Source organism: Lagenorhynchus albirostris, chromosome 2 (genome assembly GCF_949774975.1).
Source record: "Lagenorhynchus albirostris chromosome 2, mLagAlb1.1, whole genome shotgun sequence".
Taxonomy (NCBI): Eukaryota; Metazoa; Chordata; class Mammalia; order Artiodactyla; family Delphinidae; genus Lagenorhynchus; species Lagenorhynchus albirostris.
The window spans coordinates 55,603,567-55,621,261 of record NC_083096.1 but is presented as its reverse complement, the minus strand read 5'-3'; the positions used below and the strand labels follow the sequence as shown (position 1 = coordinate 55,621,261).

The 17,695-nt window shown below is 41.0% G+C and overlaps 2 protein-coding genes and 8 non-coding genes across 14 annotated transcripts in view; 1 reads left to right on the top strand and 9 right to left on the bottom strand.

Annotated features, from left to right (window-relative positions):
- The window catches only part of SERPINC1 (serpin family C member 1), a 45,816-nt gene that overhangs the window by 687 nt on the left and 27,434 nt on the right, over positions 1-17,695 (bottom strand). Inside the window, exons 1-7 of one of the 5 annotated variants that reach the window (XR_009537417.1) lie at positions 3,223-3,260; positions 2,625-2,677; positions 2,393-2,425; positions 1,420-2,188; positions 1,102-1,142; positions 896-925; positions 647-699 (exon numbers count right to left, since the gene is read on the bottom strand). The gene's annotated coding sequence lies outside the window, so the exon portion shown is untranslated. The other 4 variants (XR_009537415.1, XR_009537414.1, XR_009537411.1 and 1 more) reach the window with 4 other exon arrangements.
- LOC132516586 (small nucleolar RNA snR60/Z15/Z230/Z193/J17) lies at positions 522-602 on the bottom strand. The gene has a single exon (XR_009539409.1). It is a non-coding gene; the product is annotated as a small nucleolar RNA snR60/Z15/Z230/Z193/J17 (small nucleolar RNA).
- Positions 771-854, bottom strand: LOC132516558 (small nucleolar RNA SNORD79). Its single transcript, XR_009539384.1, has one exon. It is a non-coding gene; the product is annotated as a small nucleolar RNA SNORD79 (small nucleolar RNA).
- Positions 1,217-1,281, bottom strand: LOC132516616 (small nucleolar RNA SNORD78). The gene has a single exon (XR_009539435.1). It is a non-coding gene; the product is annotated as a small nucleolar RNA SNORD78 (small nucleolar RNA).
- On the bottom strand, positions 1,527-1,587 carry LOC132516585 (small nucleolar RNA SNORD44). Its single transcript, XR_009539408.1, has one exon. It is a non-coding gene; the product is annotated as a small nucleolar RNA SNORD44 (small nucleolar RNA).
- Positions 1,894-1,963, bottom strand: LOC132516615 (small nucleolar RNA SNORD77). Its single transcript, XR_009539434.1, has one exon. It is a non-coding gene; the product is annotated as a small nucleolar RNA SNORD77 (small nucleolar RNA).
- On the bottom strand, positions 2,256-2,337 carry LOC132516553 (small nucleolar RNA SNORD24). Its single transcript, XR_009539379.1, has one exon. It is a non-coding gene; the product is annotated as a small nucleolar RNA SNORD24 (small nucleolar RNA).
- Positions 2,502-2,563, bottom strand: LOC132516620 (small nucleolar RNA SNORD75). Its single transcript, XR_009539438.1, has one exon. It is a non-coding gene; the product is annotated as a small nucleolar RNA SNORD75 (small nucleolar RNA).
- LOC132516583 (small nucleolar RNA SNORD74) lies at positions 2,947-3,026 on the bottom strand. The gene has a single exon (XR_009539407.1). It is a non-coding gene; the product is annotated as a small nucleolar RNA SNORD74 (small nucleolar RNA).
- Positions 4,250-16,324, top strand: ZBTB37 (zinc finger and BTB domain containing 37). Its single transcript, XM_060133029.1, has 4 exons — positions 4,250-4,417; positions 5,483-6,439; positions 7,903-8,002; positions 15,479-16,324. Exons 2-4 carry the CDS (start codon positions 5,517-5,519, stop codon positions 15,965-15,967), a joined length of 1,512 nt encoding a protein of 503 aa, XP_059989012.1. The 5' UTR covers positions 4,250-4,417; positions 5,483-5,516; the 3' UTR covers positions 15,968-16,324.

Here is a 17,695-nt window from a genome sequence, read left to right as displayed (position 1 = left end):
TGCCCTTTCTCCCATTTTTTGTAGCCGATTTTTAAATTTTTCAAAGAATTCTAGGGCAGTGAACCTATTCTGTGCAAGGTAGATCTTTGTCACAATACATTTGTCCAAACCAAGAGAATGTACAACACCATGAGTGAACCCCAACGTACTACTGGACTCTGGGTGAAAAAATGTGTCAACATAGGTTCAAAATTTTAAGTCCCACTCTGGTGGTAGATGATGATGGGGAGGATGCTATATGGGAACCTACTGTTCAATTTTGCTATGAATCTAAAACTGCTCTGAGAAATGACTATCAAAAAGAACCCGCTAAATTTATTCATTCTGGTGTAATCTATAGTATATGCCATAAAAATTTCCTCACATTAGCCTGTTCTTATCCAGAATGTAAATTCCTAATCCTGAAATTAACAGTACAGAACATCTGCATGCGCCGTTACACTTATCCAAATCCCTGAATATTTCTGTGAGACAGTGGCTGGTTTCCACTTTCATGGGTATATAAACAGAATTGTTGCAGCCAGATACATCAGATAGGAGCGAAAGACAGTATTTGCTCATCACTGTTAGTCTGCTGAACTATGTTATCATCATTGTATCGGCTTTATACCACAAAACACAGAAACCAAACTTGAGACTTCTATACCTTTGCTTAAAAGGTCTTGCTCCCTGCGTTGTAGCCAGTACCTCTCTTGTCACCTGCAAAAATTTAATGAAATTTAATCAAACTGAATAGGTAGTTAATAGGTAGATTTCAAAAATTTTCCAGATACCGTTTCAGTATTTAAAAATCTTCATTCTTTGTCAGAGAGATTCCCATCTGTTTAATTTTTAAAAAATCATCACTAACAGCATCTTGCTCAGTAACTAGATAAGACTGATAAAACATACATACCTTTATATAAAAGATCTCCAAAATTTGCACCTGCAAAGAAGTATTTCTTTAAACACACTTCACGACAGCTTAACACTAAAGCCTGTTTATTTCTCAACGGTCCAACACCAGAAAACACTAACATAGGTCAACAACTACTAAGACCAGCACATTTTCGGAATATAAACCGAAATGCCAGGAGCCAAAGAACTGTTTTCATGTCTTACCCCAAGCAAGCCATCCATAGATAAAAACGTGTACCCAGGATCTATGAGAGAAATGATACACCTTTCATTAAAATGTCAATCTTATTGTTAAATTCTTCTCACATTTGTCACAGGGTTCTTCAGTGTTAGATTTGTCTACATGCTCATTTCAGGTCAGACATTTGCTCAACATCATTACAAAAACCCTGTTCAGAGCATGCTCAACATGCACTTGCAAACCAGACATAGGAAATTAGCTTGGTAGTTAAGCATTCCACTTTATCAGCATTCTCAGTTAACAGTTGAGGTTACTAAATTGTTTTTAACATTAATGCTTACCAAAAAGTTGGCCCAGACAGGTCAAGGATTCAAGTCCACCTAAGAAATGAGAGTGGTTTTATAACAGCCAAATCAATTTTCTCCCCACAAATCTAAAAAGTGCCTGAAATCAGATAGAGCTAATTAAGACCTTCATGTTCAGTCAGTATTTGCTTATCATCACACAGGCTGCTCTCACAAATTAAGACAGTACAAGGATCTGGCTTTTATTTAATGTATTCAGCACACTGTTCAAGCACTTTATGGGAAGACTGCTTCCTGTGCATTAGAAGGCAACCCTAAAAAGCCATTAGTGGCATTCTTTGTCATGCTTGCCCTGTCACCAATGTTTAGTTCAGTTACAATTTTACTTACCCCTTGAACTTTCAGCTTAGTGCCTACATAATGCTTAACTTCCTGCATAGTGCCTACAAAAAGAAAAACTAGTTAGTAGTGGTATTTTACTTACACTATCAGCAAAAGTTTTACTAACTCAAATACAACAAACAAATGGTATTATCTTTTTCATGATTCAGTCTGTTGAACTATGCAACCATCATAGTGTCTGTTTCTTCAGATTCCCCCTCATACTAAATATAAAACTAGAGTGCAACAATTTAAGTTTGAAAAAAAGGTGAGGAAAACCCTAATATAAGCACCAACATTGACTTGGCAATTTGTAACCCCTTATAAAAAGAAAAGAATTCAAAGTACTAGATAAACATGGACTATAAAAAAGGTTTCTCACCTGTTTGCCCATGGATACAGCATTAAGCTTGTGCTTTAAGACCTGGGAAGAAAACAGTTTCATATAAACTTGGGTGCAATCTCTATGTTTTCTAAACCACCATTTTGTGTGCCTCAGTTAGCATAATGGTGGTAATAATTCTCGTCACCCTCACAGTCAAGAGTAGCAAATAAACTGTCATCATTGTGGCACATTCACTGGACTTTCAATCTAACTTCCCTTTTTCAGGGAATCTCAGTAACTCACCCCAGCAGCGGTTCTCATCCCTTTGGTACACAACTAGAAAATAGACAAAGAATAATCCAATAAAACATGCTGTGCTGCTAAGTTAATCGCTAATGTCGTTAAGCAGTTAAGCCTCAGAATAGAATTTTTCAGAAATCCCTTCTGCCCACTACTCTTAAAACATCACAGGCTTAGCATAAAGACCACATCTAAGCAGATTTCATTCTTCCCACTGTAGTTAGCCGTTACTTACCCGTCCACCAGAAGCCATCAAAAGCCACATTGCATTCATGCCTGGCACCGTTCCTAGGAAAGATTAGGTATTTAAAAAATTAATTTTGTTTTAAACCTAAGTTTAAACCTTACGTCGTTTCCATACCATGTAAGCAAGTCGTTTCCACCACCCATAATTGCGCGAGAGCATTCCACATAATTAAGATTAAGAACCACTGACGGAAATAATGGTGCAGTGCGGAATGCAGCCTTTAGAGAACCACGTGGCCTTCCTGAGAGCAAGTGGCTGAAGGAGACTCGGGCCGAAGTCTTTAACAAAGACCCACTCGGTGACTCGGCACGCGCCGCCATCAGAGCCGTTGGCATTCATCAACAGTCTCAGATGTCCCTACCAACACAGGCTTCATCAGAGGCAGAGCCCGCGAGCCCGCGTTTTTCCGCAGTTCGGCCCAACAACCCGAGGAGTATAATTAGGTCGCGCCCGCACCCAACTCGCAATCCTCCACCATCTTCATCTTGTGAACCGTGCGAAGGCCTGCGACTGGCCTAGAAATGCCAGCCGTCTTAAAAAGATCGTAACTGCCAAGAGCTGGAGGCCTCTCAGGCTAAGAACTTACTTAACAGCACACAAAAGACACACATACCGCGACCCGTCTCGTACCTTCTAAAGACCGAGATGGCGTCCAGGCGCCTGTATATAAGGATTCTATTCCATGACGTCATGACGCAGACTCTCCGCCAGCGTCGGCTTCAACTCCTCCCCCTCTCATTCTCTTCCTCCTTCAGCAGCACCTCCGTCCAGTCCTCTAAGCCCGCCCCCTAGGCCCCGCCCCCTGGCCGCGCCCCGGGGCGGGGACACGACCACCCACGTGATGCAGGGCTCCCCACCCTCCTACGGACTGAGGAGGAGGGGAAGAGAGGGGAGGGGGCGCGAGGGACGGAAAGCGCTGGGGAGGGGGAAGGGGGGCGGTGTAAGGGTGAGCGATTTCCTTCCGGCACGTCGCCCGCTCCCGGGGAGGGGGTGGGGGGTTTCACTTCCGGGACGGTGTTCCGGCCCATTCCGGCCCATTTCCACCCCCGGAGGTAGGTGCTGCTCCTTGACTGGGCTCGGGCCCCGCACAGCAGTCCCGCTGCCCTGCACTGGGGCCGCCTCGCCCGGTCTCCGCCGCAGCCTGCTCCTGGGGCGCTCAGCCATCTCCCTCCACCCCGCCTCAAGGCACCCGGAGACCTTCCACCCGCTTGGCCCCGGGCCGGGCTGAGCTGCCGGACCCGCCCCCTCGTGGGCCCCTCCCTCAGGACCCCGGGATGGTCAGCCCCCTCCCCAACGGCAGCCCGGACACACCCAGATACACACACCCACCTCTAGGCAGCTCCCCGCCCGCTTACGCCTACCGCCTGGACAGGGTCCCGGGGCGCCGCCCCCTTCCCTGTCCTCTACCCTCACCTGATTGCTCGCTTCCCGGCCGCACGCCTTGCTGCCCTCTCCGCCCCCGCTCCTCGGTGACATTTCGCCCCTCTGCTTTTTCCCCGTTCCCCATGCTTCCTAACGCGGACGAAAGCCACTCAAGTACCGGAGTGGCCAACCCCATGCAGTTCCCGATTCTCCCTCTTACAGCTCTCACCCCTCCAGTGCCGACGGTAGAGAAAGACCTTACTCCAGGGGCTTCCTCCTCACTGGGGAATTGCCGGGAAGAGCAAACAAAAAAGGCGCTGGTGTAGGCTCCAAAATAAACATCTGAATTCATGATGGCATCGACAGAGGCTCTTATTGGATTAAAAGTTTCAAAACAAACAAAAACGCTTTGGAAAAAGGTCAGATTGGCTAAAGTTGGTTCTTGAAAGCAGTGTATACACTTCCCTATTTACTGATAAGTGTGTGGTAAATGCAGGGCAATACTGTGAGCTTGTCCAGATAAGTTCCTGAAGTTTCAGGTCTTAGGTAACTGTGTATGCTCAAGTCAGTGTCTTTCTAATGGGATTTATACAGACTACTCTCAACCAATGAAGACTGTTGGATGCAGTTACAGGCTTAGTGTTTCAGCAACTTTTCAAAAATCTTTTAATGTAAAACTACTGGCCATACTTGGTAAATGCTCTGTTTTTCACCAGCTTTGGGGAACTAAATTTCAGAATCAAATTATCATTACCACCCTGAAATTTCCAACTTTGAATTTAGATAGAGGCAGACTTATCTACCTTTACCTAATCCTGAGAGTGAACTTCTTCAAGTTCTCTGCATTTGAGTCCTGACACAACTTGGAGTTTCTCATAACCTAGAGTTTACCTCCAAGTCCTAAACCCAAAGCCTTTCTGTGGGGAGCTCTGACCCTTCAGCTTAGAAATAATGACATATTCAGGAGGGATATTAGTCACTTTATAAAATAATGAACATAACTCATGCATCAAGTAGTAAAATATTAAGGGTATCTAATCAGCCCACCTGTGTATAATTACATTTATTCTAAAAGCTTCTTTCCTTCTCCAAAGAAAACTTGTCACCGCATTTTATATTGTGTGCAAATACCTTATGATTAACACTTAGTAAATAAAAATTGTCACACTGCTTTTTTTTACCCCCTCTATTCTGTTGAACTTCAGTTTTGATGTTATATAGCTTGTTAATAAGGAAAATGTGGGCATACCTTGAATTTTTAGAAGTCTAACAATCACTTTTTGGTTTTAATGGTGCCTTGCTGTGAAACCTAAACTACTAAACCTGTTGGTATTTCTTTTCCATGTTTAAACATAAGGAAAGTATCTCTATTTATTTGGAGATTTTGAAATTTTACCAGATAATATTTTTAAATAGGTGTGAATTGGAAAGCCTGAGGGGACTGGTTATAATTACTAAGGACAGTTCCTTTCCTCTTTCAGCAGGGTTGAATGCCTGCCTACACCCTCAGGCACGACCATGGAGAAGAGTGGGAACATACAACTGGAGATCCCTGACTTCAGCAACTCTGTCCTGAGCCATCTAAACCAGCTGCGCATGCAGGGCCGTCTCTGTGACATCGTGGTCAACGTGCAAGGACAAGCTTTTCGGGCTCACAAAGTGGTACTGGCTGCCAGCTCCCCCTATTTCCGAGATCATATGTCCTTGAATGAGATGAGTACTGTCTCCATTTCAGTCATAAAGAACCCTACTGTTTTTGAACAGCTCCTTTCTTTCTGTTATACGGGGCGGATATGCCTGCAACTGGCAGATATCATCAGCTACCTGACAGCTGCCAGTTTTCTGCAGATGCAGCATATTATAGACAAATGTACACAGATCCTGGAGGGCATTCATTTCAAAATCAATGTGGCTGAGGTTGAAGCTGAATTAAGTCAAACAAGGACAAAGCACCCAGAGGGACCTCCAGAGTCTCACAGAGTTACACCAAATCTGAACCGCTCCCTTAGCCCCCGACATAATACCCCAAAGGGAAACCGGCGAGGTCAGGTTAGTGCTGTGCTGGATATCAGGGAGCTCAGTCCTCCTGAGGAGTCCACCAGCCCTCAGATAATTGAACAGAGTTCTGATGTAGAGAGCCGGGAGCCCATTCTTCGGATCAACCGAGCAGGACAGTGGTACGTGGAGACAGGAGTAGCAGACCGAGGGGCCCGGAGTGATGATGAAGTTAGAGTTCTTGGAGCAGTACACATCAAAACTGAAAATCTAGAAGAGTGGCTTGGGCCTGAGAACCAGCCTTCTGGAGAAGATGGGAGTAGTGCAGAGGAAGTCACAGCCATGGTGATTGACACCACAGGCCATGGTTCTGTAGGACAGGAAAATTACATGTTAGGATCTTCAGGAGCCAAGGTGGCTAGGCCAACAAGCAGTGAAATTGACAGGTAAGTTTTGTTTGCCCATCTAATGGCTGTTGTGCAGACATAATTAAAGCAGGTCCTCTGTGTGATACAAAGAGTATCTTCCTTACTTGATGTTCTTAGTCAGAGTTTGTGTTGGGGAAACTGGAAGTGTGCCAAAAGACTTGCAGTCTAATTTTTTTAAAGCAGGAAGCTCCTAGTCCTGAAGTATTCACAGTGTTGTAAGAATTATGGTAAAATTAGACACTTCATGAATCAGAATAGCATCTGCAGTCACACTAGGATCAGTAATTGCCAGGGTTTCTTCGGAATTCCAGGAAGAGAGCTGGTCATCAGCTGGGAATCTGACAGCATTGCCCTTCCTTGGTATGTTCTCACACAGGTAGGTGGCCTCTGGAAGTTTCGCATTCCTTTGTAGCACTGTTTACTTTTCTTTGCCCCCATCTACCAAATTAGACGAAATATGGTACCAGCAGTGATTGTTCTTTTTAGTGTAATCACAGTAATTCTAAAGAAAAGCCTTTTGGGTGTTTTTCATTCCTTTTTTTTCACTTGTCATTTGATGATATTTTTTCTGTTTTGTCATTGAGGACAGCTGCTACCACAAACCTGACAGTTTCTTTTTTTCACCAGTGCTACTTTGCCCTATGCCCCATGCCCCATTTTTCGCTTTCTAATGCATTGCAGTCGTTAGAACATTTCTTTGGGGGGAAATAACAATAATTTTAATCTAAGTAAATTGGAAGAAAGGCTCAATTGAAAGAAATATTACCAACTAAGATGGGTAATATTCTTTTCCTTTCTTAAAAATTTAAAATTGTATGAACAGTGATAACTAAATAAGCTATGATTTTGGTTCGCATCTGGTCTTGAGAGACAAGTGTGTCACAGAAATTCAGAGAGTATATACTGTATCCATTTAAGTTGGTCTTGATTAGAGTATTTTCCTTCTTGTGTCCTTAATAGTTAAAATATTCTTGAGCATAATACTTATTGTCACCCTATGTTAGCACTGTTGTCCCCCCATCTTAGAACTGTATCAGAAATAATAGCTTAAATGCAAAGATTTTTGATCTTCATGATCTACGTCAACAGTCTGAAATATATAAAAAATTATCATGGGGCTTGGGGAAAGGATCAACCAAGAACCTAAAAGTTATATAGAAGAAACAAAATTACAGACCCAGTTTTAATTTTTTCTTTTTTGGTCTTCTGGTACTTATATAAGGATAGAAGTTTATATTTAGCCTTAGATTCACCAGGTCATATTGGCTGCATCATTTTGTATTTCTTAAATTTACTAAGGCAAGCTTTTCTTATTTCATGTATGATTCTGTATTGGCTCCATGAAAGGACTTCTTAGAAATCTGTTGTTCAGTTTGTTCCGCCTTCCTAGACTATGGGATAAAGGAGGCAGACATCACCATTTTGACACTACTTTTGACACTACTTTTGTATTAGTCCCCTTTGTGCTCTTCTTCCAACAGATTTAGCCCCTCCGGCAGTGTTGTTCCCTTGACGGAGAGACACAGAGCCAGAAGTGAGTCTCCTGGGAGAATGGATGAGCCTAAGCAACCCAGCTCCCAGGTATGTAGTTGTGGATTTAGAACTGCTGCAGTGGTTGAAGAAATTGCCACTGTGTGTGAACATAGTATAATGAATAAGAAAGGAAAGATGTAGGAGAGGTAACATTGGCCTTGTTTAATAAATACTGTATATGATTACTTTTCTCTTTATTCTTGCTTGTGAGCATGCAGGAAATACACTTTTGGTGTCAGCAGATTTGGGGAAGTAGAAAAGGATAAGATTGTGAAACTCTTTCCTGATTATAGGAGCCAGTCTATAGTCCTAAGAGTAATAAAAATAACCTCTGAAAACTACATGCAGCTAATGTAGGACCTGGGATGGAGAGAGTTTGATTTTGTACATGTGTGGATATAAGACTACATAATTATTAGTTTATATAGTATTGTAGATTTGTAAATGAATTGCTTATGCATTTTTGTGTCCTGTTTGCTTTTTAGTATGCTTGTATCCTTTCATTTATTTTCTTCCTAAATGTCCTGTTAGACTAAAATGTTCTAGAAAGGATAGGAATGATGTCTTCTATTTTATTTGCAACTCTTTTTAGCAAGTAGTATAAGTATGTAGTTGGTTGATATTTTTGGTTTTTTCTCACAGGTGTTTATCATTGAAGATTGATTTTTAAAAAGTTGGTGAACTCACCAAGTAGAACACAATAAATTGTAAACACTGTGGCCCTTTAAAAGGAAACACTGGTGGATTAAGATTGCGTAGCTAATTTTTTATCTTCTGCACTATACTGATAGTATCTTGTTTAATTTTTATCTAAACCACTAGATGTTTATTGTGTATATAGTATAGTAACAGCAGTTAAGACATTGTTATAAACTGTATTTACTTGTATATTATCATGCTGTTTGGTATCAGAAAAGGAACTGCAACCATTATAGGAGAATTTTTTAGTTTTAATAAGGTGTGAGAGAAAGTGTTAGGAGCTTGGAGGAAAAGTAAGTTTACTCATATTATTAGGGCCCTTCTTCTCTTCATCTCTCAAATAAAATGTGATGACTCTGTGACCTATGTGACGGTAACTATTGTGAAAATAAATACAGCAATGAGACAGACCTTACAACTTAATGTGGGCATAAGACAGACTAACAAATACACAAAGCACATATAGATAAGGCTATATAGACTTAAGTAACTGTGTTGTGGGAGTAGGAGTGCTTAAAAGGCAGTTACAGGAATCAATATCCACTTAAGAAAAGTGTTACTCAGGGGAGTTTAAGTGTGGTTTTTAAAGTAGTTAGAAAGAGATGACTTATTCCACATATAGTTAGGATAGGGACAAAAATTGGAATTCTACAAGGTTGTTTACCTGACTGAAGCAGAAGGTACAGGCTGTAAAGAAATAGGAGATAAGTGGTATTGTCTGCAATTGCTATTAAGAGATGAGTTAATATATGCCTTAACACAGGGGTCCCCAACCCCCAGGCCTCGGACCAGTAGCGGCTCCCCATTGTCAGTGGAAAAATTGTCTTCCATGAAACGGTCCCTGGTGCCAAAAAGGTTGGGGACCGCTGTCTTAACATGGAAAGTTTATTATGACGAGTCTACTCACCAGTTATTTTTTTCCCACCACATAGAACCAAAAGATGACATGGACTTACATTGTAGTAAAAACAAATTTTGGTAGGCTTGAAGAGCTTCTTGATTATAAGGGTGATTTAACTGGAACAGAATACTTAAGGTCACTCCTTTATTCGAAATATTCTTGGCTTTTTCCTTTTTCTACCACACGAAGGTTAAAATACTTGGTCTAATTTTCCAAGTAATTTATAATCTTTCTAACCCAGCTTTTCTCACCGTTCATCAGCATTAACTGTCCCAAACAGGCAGACTTTGTACCTCGGAACTCCATCAGACTTCTGTCTCTGCACCTTGAGTCTGGAATACTCTGTTCTTCCCAGGTGTCTGAGTCCACGCAAGGCCTAACTCCTAGTTCCTTCTGTCCTAACTAGCCTAGTCCTCTTTGATCTCCCCTTCTTAAACCACTGTAGCATTTATACATGGTACCATATAATTTTTTCCTAATTCTCTACTGACTCATATAAATTATTCTTTTCTTATTTACATTAATTTGTCTCCTTCTAGATTGAAATCTCCTTGAGAGCAGAGCCCACATTTTCTAATCTTAGTATCTGACATTGTCTTATCAGGTGCCCACTAAATGGGAGTTGTTTTAGCTCTAAGTAGTTTTGAGTAGCTAAGATTACTGAATAGGTGCCCAATAAAGAGACAACTACTAAATAAGGAGTTATTTAGTTCCCTGTGAAGTCCTCAGTTTGGGAGATATTTAAATAAAATTAATGCACCAATCAGATAAGTCCCTTCAGTTCTTTTAGTCTCTGATTAGTAACTGAAGATTAGGATTGTGGACAGCAGTGAAGGCCATGTCAAGAATCTAGACTGGTATTTGTTTTAGAAAATACGGGAAGCATTCATTTATATGGAATTTACTCATTGTATGGAATAATTCATTTAAAAAATAGTTTTTGAACACCAGCTACATATCAGGCACTGTCAAGTCCTGGCATATTAGGCAATATAGAATTATCCCTGTGCTTACAGAGTTTACAATCTAGTAGGGAATTGCCAACTGGGAGAAGTGAAATGATCCACTTCTTCCTGACGAAGAGAACCAGGAGGCAGCCATTTTTGTCCTTGCTTCTTTTAGAGTATAAAGGAATAAAACTACCAAAGATACATTGTTACCTTTGACAAGGACCTAATCTACATTTTATGCTCATTTATTTGCTCTTTTATTGCAATTTATTTTATTTTATTTTATTTTTTGTTGCGCTATGCACGCCTCTCACTGTTGTGGCCTCTCCCGTTGCGGAGCACAGGCTCCAGACGCGCAGGCTCAGCGGCCATGGCTCACGGGCCCAGCCGCTCTGCAGCATGTGGGATCTTCCTGGACCGGGGCACGAACCCGTGTCCCCTGCATCGGCAGGCGGACTCTCAACCACTGCGCCACCAGGGAAGCCCTATTGCAATTTTATTGCAATAATTTTTAGGTGAAATTGATCATAATGTGTGAGTTTTCTGATTATGGTTCATGACAGATAACTAAAATACATTCACTTTCTGTTTGTGGATAATACTGCTATGACATTGTTTTCCTTAAAGTTAGGCAGTTTTTTTTAGGGACTAGGTATCCTCAAGATTATGAATAATATTGTGAATTTTTGTAATGTTTAATAATAGCTAACATTTATTGAGCTACATTAAGCACTTTCATTCAACGCTCATAGCAACCTATAAGGTAGATGCTAATTATATTCGTTTTACAGATGAAGAAACTGATGCACAGAGTAGTTAAATAACTTGCTCAAAGTCGAACAGTAAGTAGGATGCAGGTTTGAACCCAGGTTCCAGCAGCCTTAATTTCTGTAAAGTATAACATCAGGCATTCAGGGATATCTCAAGGAATTATTATCATATTTGATTCCCATGAGAATCCAGTGGAATTGGCAAAACATATTCTAACATTTTTATTTTATGGATGGGGAAACTAAACCTCAGAGAAGTTATTCTATGCTCTGCCCATGGTCACCCAGGACCTTTTAGTGGGATAATCCCTCATTATTATTTTTTTTTTTTTTGGCTGTGTTGGGTCATCGTTTCTGCGCGCAGGCTCTCTCTAGCTGTGGCGAGTGGGGGCTACTCTTCTTGTGGTGTACAGGCGTCTTATTTCGGTGGTTTCTCGTTGCGGAGCACAGGCTCTAGGCGCACGAGCTTCAGTAGTTGTGGTGTGGGGGCTTCAGTAGTTGTGGTTTGCGGGCTCTAGAGCACAGGCTCAATAGTTGTGGTGCAAGGGCTTAGTTGCTCCACAGCATGTAGGATCTTTCCGGACCAGGAATCGAACCCATGTCCCCTGTATTAGCTGGTGGATTCTTAACCACTGCGCCACCAGGGAGGTCCCAATCCCTCATTCTTTATGTGAGTTCAGTTTTGATTATCCAGGGAATTGGAGCAGAAAGAAATGTTATATGAAATAAATCAGAAATCATCTAAAGCCTTACCATTCAATGCTTGACCTCATACTGCTTCCCAAACCTGCTGAGAACCACCTCTATTCTGTTGGAAATACTGAAGAGCATTGTTAGCTAACGTGTGAAAGGAGACAACACACATTTTTAGATATTCAAGAAAGGGTATAAGATTATTTGCTAATTAGATTCATTTTTCTCCATTTAATCCAGTCAACTTTTACATATTCTCCTCTTTGCATTGTACTTTATCTCTGCTACACGTATGGAATTTTCTCCTATATATTTAAAATGCTTATATAGGGACTTCCCTAGAGGTCCAGTGGTTAAGGCTTTGTGCTTCCAATGCAGGGGGCACAGGTTCCATCCCTGGTCAGGGAACTAAGATCCCACATGCTGTGCGGCCAAAAAATAAATAAATAAATAAAATGCTCATATATATTTTTGTGTGTGTGTGTGTATTTTTGTTTTTGTTTTTTTCTTTTTTTGGCCATGCCGCACATCACGTAGGATCTTAGTTCCCTTACCAGGGCTTGAACCCATGCCTCCTGCAGTGGAAGCGCAGAATCTTAACCACTGGACCACCAGGGAAGCCCCTATATATGTATTTTGTGTGTGTGTGTATGTGTATATAAGCTTTTTACTCAAAACATTATACATAGAAAACATATATGTGCTATATACACCCATGCACACAAGAACTTTAGAAGTCAGCAGGCTAAATAAATCAGAAATTTATGAATGGTGATATTTTAATATAGAATTTTGAATGCAAAGGATTTATAAATTCAAGATTTTTAAATTATTCATTCAAAGGAATATATTGTTCCCTCTCCCTCCCAGCTTTCAGATAGGAGGAAACCATGTTTATTTCATATGTTAAATATTTTGACTATTTAGATTGTTCATGTTCAGATTAAGTAAAACAAAATTAAGGTCTTAGCTAATTGATATTAAGGAATTATTGTGGTTTTTTTAGGTGCGATAGTGGTATTTCGATTACATTAAGAAAAAAGAATCCTCGTCTCTTAGAAATGCATACTAGAATATGTATGAAATTATGTCTGGGATTTTCTTCAAAAATAATATGAAAAAGGAGAGAAGTAGGTGAGGGTAAAGAAAAAACAAAATTGTTCATGTGTTGATAATTGTTGGGTGATGAGGAGTCAACACACTGTTGTGTCTAAAACGTAATAAAAAGTTTTAAACTGTATCATTTTCCCTTCATTAAAAAAGAAATTAGGGCTTCCCTGGTGGCGCAGTGGTTGAGAGTCCGCCTGCCGATGCAGGGGACGCGGGTTCGTGCCCCGGTCCGGGAAGATCCCACATGCCGCGGAGCGGCTGGGCCCGTGAGCCATGGCCGCTGAGCCTGCGCGTCCGGAGCCTGTGCTCCGCAACGGGAGAGGCCACAACAGTGAGAGGCCTGCGTACCGCAAAAAAAAAAAAAAAAAAAAAAAAAAGAAATTAAATCAGAAAAAGAAAGCATTTATTTTGCATTTAGGGTTAGTAATCTAAGTAACAATAGCAGAGTTTTAATGCTACTTTTATAATAATTGCTTTTTTTATGTCGAGTAATTTTATTTCAATGCAAGAAATTTAACTTAGTGGGGAGATACTTTATAAACTAAGAGAAATTGGAGGAATATAACTCACAGATTATTCTCTTTATTTATTTTTGGCTGCATTGGGTCTTCGTTGCTGCACGCGGGCTTTCTTTAACTGCGTCAAGTGGGGGCTACTCTTCATTGCGGTGCGCGGGCTTCTCATTGCGGTGGCTTCTCTTGTTGTGAGCACGGGCTCTAGGCGCGCAGGCTTCAATAGTTGCGGTGTGTGGGCTCTATAGCGCAGGCTCAGTAGTTGTGGCTCGCGGGCTCTAGAGCACAGTAGTAGAGCACAGTAGTTGCGCACAGGCTTAGTTGCTCTGTGGCATGTGGGATCTTCCCGGACCAAGGCTCCAACCTGTGTCCCCTGCATTGGCAGGCGGATTCTTAACCACTGTGCCACCAGGGAAGCCCTCTCTTTACTTTTAATAATCTGTTTAAATCAAACCACTACAAATAATAGGTATGTAAAATTAGATGATAATACTTCTGTGCAGTGTATTTTAAGGACGCTTACCTTTACTATAAACAGTTTGAAAAGTGAATTAGCAACATCATTAGGAATATGTATTTCTCCTACTTTGTTTTGTCTGCTTTTTGTTCAGAAGTTTCATCTTTTTGTTCAGAGGGCAAAATCAGAAACCAAGTCTTTTTTTTTTTTTTGGTGACTTTTTTTTTTAACTTATTTACTTATTTATTTATTTTGGTTGTGCCAGGTCTTAGTTTCGGCTCCAGAGCTCCTTAGCTGTGGCTTGGCGGCTCCTTAGTTGCAGCAGTCTGGCTCCTTAGTTGTGGCATGCAAACTCTTAGTTGCAGCATGTGTGTTGGATCTAATTCCCTGACCAGGGATTGAACCTGGGCCCCCTGCATTGGGAGCACGGAGTCTTATCCACGGCACCAGCAGGGAGGTCCCAGAAACCAAGTCTTGTACTTCTTTCTCTGTGGCACCTGTCATTGTATTTGGTGGACAATAGTCACTCAGTAAATACTTACTGAGTATCAAATTGTGAAGAGGTTATAGGAGGGAATAACCAAGTTAGTAAATTCATATCTCAGCCTAGTTTCCTTTCCCAGCTCTTTTGCCAATTTTCTCTGAGGTCAGTTAAACTTTTATTAGTCTTTAGAATGAAGAAAATGTGTTGGTGTGGTACTAAAATATTTTGGGGTAAAAAGGAATACTGTCACCTACAAATTATATACATTTTTATAAAGCTAGTTACTGTTGGGTTAAATTTTAGTATTAATGATAATGCCATAAATATGATTTATAATGTGCTTGCCATAATGTATTCTGTACTATCTGATATAGTAGCCATTAGCCATGTCACATGTGGCTATTTAAATTTAAATTTTAGTTAACTGAAAGCAATTAAAATGAAAAATTCAGTTCCTCAGTCACACTAGCAAATTACACATGCTTAATAGCCACATGTGCCTGGTGGCAACTGTATTAGGTGGTGTGGATTATCAAGTATTTCCATCATCACAGAAAGTTGCCTAAGTTGCCAACATTGCCTAAGTACCTACCTGATTGTCTAGACTATAATTGCAAATTAGAGTCCAAATGGATGGTATTAGTGGGCTTAGATTCTCGTACCACCACAAATTAAACATTCAGCAGGGGTTTAATAAGCATGCAGTTTTTCAGCAAGAAAGTAACTCAGCTGTCCTGTTCTTTTATGGTAATGGAATAGAGTGGCCTCGGTTTTTTTTTTTAATTTCTATCTTAACATCTTTACTTTTTCATAGTAATTAATTTCCTATTTGGATCGCTACAAAAAATAAGCATATAGCTAAGTAACAGAGGTAAAAATAGATTTGATGTCTTTTACTCTATATACGTAATAATACATATTCTTTCTTATTGTCCTCACCTGGTACAGGTAGAAGAGTCAGCAATGATGGGAGTAAGTGGCTATGTGGAGTATCTCCGAGAGCAGGAAGTATCTGAGCGGTGGTTCCGGTATAACCCCCGTCTCACCTGTATCTACTGCGCCAAATCTTTCAACCAGAAGGGGAGCCTGGACCGCCACATGCGCCTGCACATGGGGATTACACCATTCGTCTGCCGCATGTGTGGCAAGAAATATACCCGGAAAGATCAGCTGGAGTATCACATCCGCAAGCACACAGGCAACAAGCCCTTTCACTGTCATGTTTGTGGCAAAAGTTTCCCCTTCCAGGCCATCTTGAATCAGCACTTCCGCAAAAACCACCCTGGCTGTATACCCCTGGAGGGGCCTCATAGCATCTCCCCTGAAACAACTGTCACATCTCGGGGACAAGCCGAGGAAGAGTCACCTTCACAAGAAGAGACAGTTGCTTCTGGGGAAACTGCCCAGGGCTCTGTGTCCACTACTGGGCCAGATTGAAACAGCGAGGAGGTGGGGCAGACTCTCTTCCCCTTTGGGCCGTAAGTAACCAGCATCACGGCCATGGGCTGGTACTTAGATTCACAAAATACCACAACACCAGATCAGAAGATGTTAGCAAGATGTTGTATCAGCAACATACACAAAAGCACTAGAGGCTCTTCCCCTCTTTCTTCCCACCTCACACTTTGGAAAATAATCAAGCAAATCAACTTTCTAATTCAGGGATCAACAGCCTTGGTTTGTTAACTTTATAAAAAAAAAAATTTTTTTTAACAAAACAATGATAAGTGATCATTTATCTACCAGTCATGTTTGAACACTGTACTTTGGTCCATATCACCCTGGTGGCTGTAATTGCCCAGATCTGAAAAATGAAGCAGGAGCCTTGGTCATCTGAACCAGCCAGCCACAAGAGAGAAGGAAGTAATCATGATGGTGATGATGAGGGGGAATTTCTCTTCTTCCTTCCCTGCCAGAACATGCAGTTTCTTATCTCAAGAAGGGGGAAAAAAAAAAAAAGAATCCCAGTGGTTCTTTTTGTTTTGAAAGGTTAGATTAATCTTTGCCCTGACAAGGCGTCTGATACTTCGCCTGATTGTTTCATGTATGCAGCCATCTTGGAGCAGTATTCTAATGGGCAGCATCACCTGAAGCACTTTAGGCACGTGGAAGTGAAATGAGCAGCAAAGTATTTGCAATATGTAGTTCTGCATTTGGGGCCTGGGTGTTGTGTTGAGGAAGGGGGGAGCAGGGAAGGAAGTGTTTTTGCTCTGCAATTATCGAACAGCACAGAGGCAGCCGTACTGCAACTTCCTGATTGGTATTTGTAAGCCATAGTGCTTATATATCTTAAGGTGTTAGGAAATGGCTCTAGTCCAGATGAGTTAACGCGTAAGGCTGACTACCAAAGTTTCATCCAGCCTCTTCGGCTCCTAGCTTCACATAACAGCAATATTATGCATCAAAAATGTCACTTTACAGTGAAATGAGCCTGGATTGTATTTTTAAATCCACAGGTCTCCATATTTGATAACTTTTATATGACATTTTAAACACACTTTTTTCGCAATATTGTGGTTGTAGAAATTCAATATTATGCTTCTTACTGCAACTACAGTTCCATTTCCTTCTACATATGTGATAGTTTATATTTTCAGTCCAATAGAAGAACCTCACTAAATCCATGTCTTGCGTCTGCAAACTTAGTAATTCGTAAACCAACCATCAGCAAATTGCTGGTGACTCCAAGAGCTTTGCTTTTTAATAATACACTACAGGGCATTTACCAGAAAACATCATGCACAATCATGTTGCAATAAATTGATCAAGGGATTGATTTTGATCAGGTTTGGTTACTTAATCATTCCTAAGATTTTTAAAACTTCAAGGGACCTTTTTGGTAATTCTGGGTATTTCTGAGATTCTTAATCCAGCACTGAGAGTCAGAAAGAATTTACCGAACATGTAGAGCTTTAGATGCCCTGTCTTGCGTGCAGAGAATGAAGGAGGATTATTAAGGGATGCAGGCAAGTAGATGCTTACAAGTTACAGTGCAAATAGAAAAGAGAAAAATCTGTAGCTTCTCTTAATTGATCATTAATTTTTTACAGAGTATTTAAATATGTAGTGGTTTAAGAAATTGTTTTGGTGCAGGGGCATAGATGATTGTAAAAGAGATTTGGGAGAGGGGCTGATCATGCCTGAACTGGTGGTGAGCCATTTGTG